The 7,621-nt window shown below is 56.7% G+C and overlaps 1 protein-coding gene across 1 annotated transcript in view; it reads right to left on the bottom strand.

Moving 5' to 3' along the window:
• TLN1 (talin 1) overlaps nt 1-7,621 on the bottom strand; it is a 27,599-nt gene that overhangs the window by 6,112 nt on the left and 13,866 nt on the right. Inside the window, 22 exon segments of the mRNA XM_017727571.1 lie at nt 1-32; nt 112-228; nt 521-646; nt 894-1,077; nt 1,310-1,476; nt 2,381-2,527; nt 2,821-2,940; nt 3,044-3,145; nt 3,276-3,425; nt 3,579-3,749; nt 3,841-3,942; nt 4,057-4,189; nt 4,523-4,704; nt 4,928-5,068; nt 5,157-5,318; nt 5,653-5,796; nt 5,973-6,095; nt 6,267-6,356; nt 6,511-6,604; nt 6,704-6,843; nt 7,178-7,375; nt 7,539-7,621. The exon segment at nt 1-32 is cut by the window's left edge and continues 73 nt beyond it; the exon segment at nt 7,539-7,621 is cut by the window's right edge and continues 10 nt beyond it. Of these exon segments, the coding sequence (XP_017583060.1) occupies nt 1-32; nt 112-228; nt 521-646; nt 894-1,077; nt 1,310-1,476; nt 2,381-2,527; nt 2,821-2,940; nt 3,044-3,145; nt 3,276-3,425; nt 3,579-3,749; nt 3,841-3,942; nt 4,057-4,189; nt 4,523-4,704; nt 4,928-5,068; nt 5,157-5,318; nt 5,653-5,796; nt 5,973-6,095; nt 6,267-6,356; nt 6,511-6,604; nt 6,704-6,843; nt 7,178-7,375; nt 7,539-7,621 (2,908 nt within the window).

Genomic DNA, 7,621 nt, shown 5'->3' on the forward strand with positions numbered 1-7,621 from the left:
GCGTTGGCAGGAGGCAGAGGGGAGGAGAAGACCTGCGAGGCGAGAGGCAGCGGTGAGGCACGGGGCTGTGGGCAAGTGGTGTGACAGGGGCAGCACCGTGGCCGTACTCACTGCCAGCTCCTGGCGAATGTGCTCAATTGTGGCCCCCAGCCCCCGTGTCCCCTTCGTGGCCTCATCCTCAACAGCCTTCACTGTCTTCAGCAAGGAAGTGACGTTTGTCACCATCACCTGTGGAAAAAGAAAGACAGCCAGGTGAATCCCCACACAAGCTCTGGCCTGCTGCCTGCACCTGTCCTTCCCTTGTGGATTGGTCCAAAACTGTCCCATCCCCATAATACACTCACACTGCCTCAACTGCTTCTCTGCATGCTGTGTTCCACCTTCTACATGCCCCTTCCTACCCTTTTGTCCTGACTGCCCCCCAGTTGTGCTTCTGTGCCCAGATAGGCAGAAAAAAAACCTATCTCTTTCTCCAGCCCCACTGCCTCATCTGCTCCTTCCCATCATAACCAGCACAGACCTTGGCAGAGTTCTTCAGCTGGTAGACAGCAGGGTCATCCCCAGCTTTGCCAGCAGCTGCTTTGGTGGCACCGATCAAGTCTCCAAGTGCCTTGGCCACATCCTTCACAGCATTGATCAGGACCACCTGGGGAGAGCAAGACCATGGGAATGGCTGAGCTACAGTCACACTCAGGCTGGGGATGGCGTGGCCCAGTAGTAAGAGATTTGGGCACCACATGGAGTCTAGCTCAGCCAGCACTGACCAAAGCCCAGCCCCCTCTCTCCCCAACTCTTGGGATCCAGCCCAGAGCACCACATGACATCTGCATCCCTCAACCCCTCCAAGCAACCTAGCAGCAGCCTCTGCTCAGCCCACACATTCAGTCACACACCTGGGTTTCTGGGTCTTCAGATCCCAGGCTGGCAGCACCCAGCTTCACCACCTCTGCCAGGCGAGTGATGGTGGACACAGAGGACTGGGCAGCCTGGGCTAGCTTCTCCTGGCTGGCCGTGGCGTTCTGCACCAACACCTTCGTGTCCTCCACCAGTGCCTTGGCTGTCTTCAAGATGCCCTCCCTGCAGAGAAAAAGCGGGTCAGGGAGGACACAGCCCTCTACTGCACACATGGTCCTTGGGGTACAGAGGGACTGTCGACCCTGGGTTTTTTATGTACAAGCTGGAGCTTCGGGAAATGGAGCCAGCATGATCTGAGCTTGAAGCTCTCCTTGGCACTGGTGAAGCGCTCAGAAGGACCACTCTGACACCCCTGTCTCTGGCTGAGCAGAGGCTGGACATAGCGCCTGGGTACCTGTGGTCAGCAAAGGTCTCAGAGTTCTCCCGGTTGAGGGTTCCTGCTGTAGCAAACATGATGGTTGTGTCAAGGTCAGCAATGATGCCGGAGACAGCACTGGCTGCTGTGATGCAGGCTTGTGTCCCACGGTTCCCAGCCTGAAGAGCTGCCAGCACATGAGACACCTGTGGGGTATGAGTACAGTGACTGGGGGAGCAAAGCAGGCTCAGGAACCCTCACTGCATACACCTCCAACACGTCCAAGGGTGGAGCTGCTCCATACCAAGGAGAGGAACTGGGAATACTTTGGTCTACACACTCCTTCTTAGCTTCCAGTTATTTATTTTTACCTTGCACCTATCGTGTCTGGTAGTCTAACTAGCTGTACTCTGCTAGTTTTCAAATTAGTAAGATCTCTTACTAATTATGGGCATCAGAACTGCACAATATCACAACTTGTTCCTTCTTTTAGCTCTTAATTTTTGTACTTGGGCAAGCACTCACAGGAGAACAAGCTTCCTAATGGAAAGCAACTGTGGAAAGGAAGGACCTGCAGGAGGTCCTGCAGATGGAGGTGCCAGGCACAATTGACAAGTGCTTACTTTTGTGTTTGTACTTAAAAGCACTGCTGCTCTATCCTTATCAACCAGACTTTTTAAGCCACACTTTCATCTGTTCTTAAGAAGTGTGCTCTGCTCTTTAGACTGGCTTAATGGACAGGATGCCAGCAAAAGGTAGAGACTGATCACTGAGCACAAGCTGCAAGCATTGCTGCAGATGCTTTGCCCAACTCCGCAAGAACTGATCTGGAGAGCCCTGGCCTGTCACCAGTGTGTAGGTCAGTTTTCCCAGGCAGGCTACAGCATCTAGACATCACACTCACCCACCACACACACCAGCTGCTGAGTGTCTACAGAGGTGGATCCATCCTCCACCCCATCAGCTGGGCAGGGGGAGCATGGCCAAGAGAGCCAACAGAACCCAACAGGACCAGGAGAGGATCCAGTGTGGTAGCTCCAAGGGCACATGGCTGAATCCAGTATCCCTCCCACCTCACCATGCTGTCAAACCCCTCTCTCAACCACCTACCTTCTCAGAAACCTTGCGTGCACTCTCTATCAGCTCCTTCTTGGTGTAGGCATCGCTGGGGCTGCACTGCAGAGCTCCAGCCTTGGTGACCAGGGCAGCACAGCCATGACCCAGCTCCTGCACCCGGCGCTTGATGTGGGAGCCAATCTGCAGAGGAATGTATGTGTGACAGCATCAGCAGGGGACCAAGCTCTGCATCTGTGATACCCGCTGGGGAACACCCGTCACCCAGCTCCTCTTTCCCAATCCTCCCACTCAGGAGAAGGAAAAAGGAAACACAGCTTTGCTCTTTGTTTCTATGCCATGTTTCAGGGGAGGTGTGAAAGCTGCCTGCCCCCAGCTCCAAGTGGAGGTTCAAGTGTCCCTGTCCTCAGTTCTCACGCCCCAACAGTCCCTGGTCTGCCTCACAGCACGCTCCAGCACTCCCCCCAGTTTTGTACCTCCTCGTTCTCAGCGGTGAGGGCAGCCGGCTTGGCCTCTTGTGCCAGTTGTCCATAGTCATGGGTGAGTTGGTTGGCCAGTATGCCCAGCTCATCCGGGTTGGTGGTGGATTTGGTGACCTGTCAATGGAAGAAGAGCAGGAGTTGGACAGGGCAAGTAGGGCAGTAGCCTAACTGAGTATCAGGCAGTGCATTCTACAGTGACAGGCTCGCTTGCACCCACCATTTCCTGCACAGTCACTGCGATAGCCTTGGCTGTCTTCACCATCGTGGTCTGGTAATCCACAAAGCTACCTTCTGGCTCGCCCATGGGCCCCTCGTCCAGCTGCAAGAAACCATCAGGACATTCTGGCTCCAGCTCTGGCCCACAAGGTCTTTAGCTTGTAGGGTTTGACCCTGACTGTTCCTCTCTCCCACACCCAGACCTGTCCAGGTCCTCTCCGTGTTCCCCTCACCTGATTGATAGCTTGGGTGATGGAGTCCACCATGCCCCCCACAACACCTGCAGCACTGGCTGCCTCATTCAGGGTGGTGGTCAGGTCCTCCACTGCTTCCTTCATCATCTGCACAGCCTCTTCCAGAGCCTCCTGAGTGTGGGCAGCTTGCTGCAAGGAGAAGCCAGAGTGAGGGAAGGCAGGTGGCAGCTCCCCTCCTGACAGGGATTCTGCACACTGACCCGCGGGTTTCCACGTTGGGCACACATGTGTGCAGCATGCAGCACCCACATGCAAAGGAGGGCACGTGCCTCTCCTGCTCACCTTGGGGTTCCCACCAGCCTCCTTGGCTGTGTACAGCATCTGCAAGGCGGATTCAGCCAGTGTTTTGGTTTGGTCCAGGAGGTTCATCTGTTGCTGGTGGTTGGGTGTTTTGGAGGCAGCGCCGACAGCTGCCATAATGAGTGGCTCGAAATACTGAGCCATCTGGGACACCTAGGGAAGAGCAGTGTGAGCACCAGCAGCTTCCAGCCCCAGCTGCCTTGTACCTCTCCTCCCCAGGCACCAAGTGCCACACCCCCATTACCTTGTGCCCCAGCTGCGAGGCCTCAGCCCTTGCCGCGGCAGCCACAGGCTCAATTAGGTTGCTGATCTCCTGGACAGCTGTGATCATCTGGTTGTGCAGAGCCTGTGCGAAGAGAGAGTGTTGCATGAGGCTGCAGCAGGGGTCCCTGCATGCTGCTGAGAGTCAGGGGAAGGATGCCACTCCCTTAGGCTTGCCCACAGTGTGTCCCTGACCCACCTCCTGGGAGATATCTTGTCGAGGGGCCAGCTGCTGGCTGATGGCAGCGAGGGACGCCTGGTCCACCTCCCGCAGGCATCTGTTCAGGACCTCAATGGCCTCATCACACTCCCGTTGTCCTGGAGCTTTGTCCCTGTGTGACAGATGAATCAGCCAAGTGCTGGCAGCTGCTACACCACCCCTTCACCCTCAGCTTGGCTGGTGCTGGTGAGGGGCAAGACTGCTCTCCTGGCGTGATAGTGCCTGGGCACATCAGTGTCTGTCCCCATCAACCTACATGAGAATTGGAGGAGCAGCTTCCAGGAAGGACAAGAGGGATAGCATCTTCCATCCCATCCCTTACCTGTCTGCAACAACTGTGTCCAAGGAGATGATGAGCCAAAACATCCCCAGGAATGCTCACTCAGAGCAGGGGTATGTGCCAGAAGGGACAGAGCCACAGCCACAGAAACAGGACTCTGCTCACCTCATGTTGGTGATCAGCTTCTTGATGGAGTCTGAGACTGTACGTGAGTGGCCAGCGAGCACTGACCACTGCGGCGGGTCCTTGGGGTTGACAGCCAGAGAGCGGGCAGTCTGGATGAGGCCAGCAGAGCTCTCCAGCATGGTCTTGGCTGAAATGACAATAGGCTCCATGGCTCTACGCCCCTGCACAGGGAGACAACAGGCTGGTGAGGTAAGGGACTGTGCATGGGAAGTTGCTCCCCCTCCCATGAACCTTACCCTGGAGCAGCCCCTTGAAGCCCAAGGCTTGCTGCCACCTCCCCATCACACCCCCTCAGTGCATGCTCCCCAGGCACAGCTCCTCTCCACCCCACAGCAGACCCTGCTACAGCCAGGCTCCATCCTCCCTGTCCCAGCAGCATCCCACCTCTGGGCTGATCTGGGCAGGAACAGTGGCGAACTCCGGGTTGGAGGCAAAGGCTGTCAGGTTATCCACAGCCTCTATGAGAGGGGCGGTGGCAGCACGGCACCGCTCCCGGTTCTCCTCGTTGAAGTCGCCATCCAGGGCCTGGTGTGGAGAGACCAGAGCAGTTACCCAGCCCCCACCATGCCCCAAATCCCATCAGTACCACATTGCCTCAGAAAGGACACCACACCTTGATGGTCTTCACCAGGTTGGCTGTGCTGTTGGCCACCTCCTTGGCCGACTGGACAAACTGGCGCTTGGCCACAGGGTTGGCGGTGCGGGAGGATGCCAGACGGCATGTGTTGCACAGAGCTGAGGTGTGTTTTGCTACAATGGTGGCTGCTGACAGCACCTGCAGGGGAAAGCCGAGTAAGGCAGGATCCACCATGACCCCCTATCCCTACAGATCTCCCTTCCCACCCATGCTCTGTAGGGCACCAGTGACCACAGGCATCTCTCTTGGGACCCAAGAAGGATCACAAAGATCCTGCATGCCCACAGAGTCCCCCCATCTGGACTGTGACCATTGCACCAAAGCTGCCAGCTGGTTCCCAGTGCAGCTGGTGAGTCCTGATGAAACACTAGCCATCATCTTTGCTAGCTGGTGGGATGCAGCATTTCCAACCAGCCTCATACTCCTTTTGATGCAAGTAAATGACTGTAATGGAGCCCCACACCACACTCACCTGGGACTGGGTACAGGCAGGGTCCACCAGGTTCTGGCAGGCCATCTGGATGGCCTGGTTAGCTCTGGCAAACTGAGTGGGGTCCACCAAGCCCTGCTGTCCAGCCTGGCTGTTGGGGTCTGAGACACCCACAAGGTAGGCAGCCTAGGAGCACGGGAGAGGTGGTGAGAGAGAGCTTGCACACCGCAGGGTGGCTCAGAGAGGGCACGGGCTGCTGAGGAGTCTGGCAGCACTGTCCCACTGATTTGGAAGGGCAGGGGTGGGATGCATATGACAACTCTGGCCCTGGGCTAAGGCTCAGGGCTGGGACTGTGTCTCACCTGGGCAGCTGCCTCTGTCAGCCCACAGAGAGCTTTGGAGGCGGCACTGATGGAGTCTCCAAACTCTGGCAGTTTGCTGTTCTTGGCGTTCTGGGAGATGCCCGCCATGGACTCTCCCAGCACCTGCAGGACACACGATGCACTGATTATGGAGACCATCTCTGGCTCCTGCAGTGCTCCCAGGATCAGAGCTCACTGTGCTTCATCAGTAGGGGAGGAACCACCTTTCCCTTTGTTCCCACATCCTTCCCAAGGATATCTCTGTCCTTCCCCAAACCTCCATTCAGGGCTTACCTTGGAGTTCTCCATGACGCTGTCAAGGCAGTTGAAGTAGGACATGTCGTTGACAGTCTGGGTGGGGTTCTCCAACAGTTCCTTCACCGTCTGCAGGGACACAGGTGTCACATCCAGAGGAAAGTTCTGCATCCTCCACTTGCACCTCCCCTTCATTCCCCCTTGTTCCTTGCAGTAGGGTGCAGCTCCCCCCACACACAGCATTTCAACCTCTCCAGTGCCTTGTCAATATGTGGCTTCTTACCTCCAGCTCCCGCAGGGCATTGTCACATTCCTTCTGGCCTGGGGCCTGCTGGGTGCACATGGTGATCAGCTGGTTAATGCTGTCAGTCACAGCCCTGCCAGGGACATGGGAGAAAGATCCACAGATGAATGCCTGCCCCACCACCCAGCGCCACTGCTATGGCCAGCCACTCTCAGGGAGCAGTTCATCTTACCGTGCTGCAGCTGCCAGCTGATTCTTGAGGTTGGGGGCAGCAGGGTCAGCAGAGAGAGCCTTTGCAGCCAGCAGCAGCTTGCTGGAGGACATGGAAATGCTCTTCAAGTTTGACACCACCTGTGCTCGGTCTTCCTTATTCTGCAAAAAGCCAGTAAGAGTTATCTGCAGCAACTTTTTAAAGCCCACACCCACCCTGAGTCTTCTCTGGTGATTTTCAAGCTGATCTGGTTCCCTTCATCCAACTTGTCTGCGAACAGCAAGGATACAACAGCAATTTTTGCTGAACTAACCCAAGCCACCTTCTCTCTGCTGTTGCAGTTTTGCACAGCTCCAGTCCCCATTTCCCTGGCTGCATTGGCCGCAGCCACCCTAACCACTACTGCCTGACCACCCTGCCTTTGCTCAGCCACCTTCTCAGATATCCCCAACCTCGCACTGCACTCAGGATGTCCCAAGAGGTATTTGCTCTCACCGGGGACTGGCTGGCCATCTCCACTCCTGCCTGCAGGAACTCATTGAAGTCGTGCCCAAATTTGCCAGAGGACTTGGCCAGGTCTTGAGGGGTGCCACGCGACGCCTGCACCAGCTCATTGGCGGACTGGTTGAGCCCTGCCGCGGCCTGGTTCAGCTGGCTCTGTGCCTCCTGGAAGCTCTTGGTGCTGGGAGGGAACTGGAAGGAAAGAGAGGGGTTAGGAGAGGCAGAGAAGTGAGAGGAGATGGAGGATGGAAGTCAGGCACATGCTTGGGGACATGCTAGTGGAACCCAATGCTGCTGGACTAGCTTGCATCTCCAGAAGACTTCCCCCTTCCCCTCCCGCCCCAGCTCAGCTCACCGAATCCGAGAGCAGCCTCTTGCTGGCCTCTCCCACCATGCGGATGGGAGCATCCACGTCCCGCTGCCCTGGCAGGCCGGTAA

Source organism: Corvus brachyrhynchos, unplaced genomic scaffold, assembly GCF_000691975.1.
Source record: "Corvus brachyrhynchos isolate BGI_N302 unplaced genomic scaffold, ASM69197v1 scaffold140, whole genome shotgun sequence".
Taxonomy (NCBI): domain Eukaryota; kingdom Metazoa; phylum Chordata; class Aves; order Passeriformes; family Corvidae; genus Corvus; species Corvus brachyrhynchos.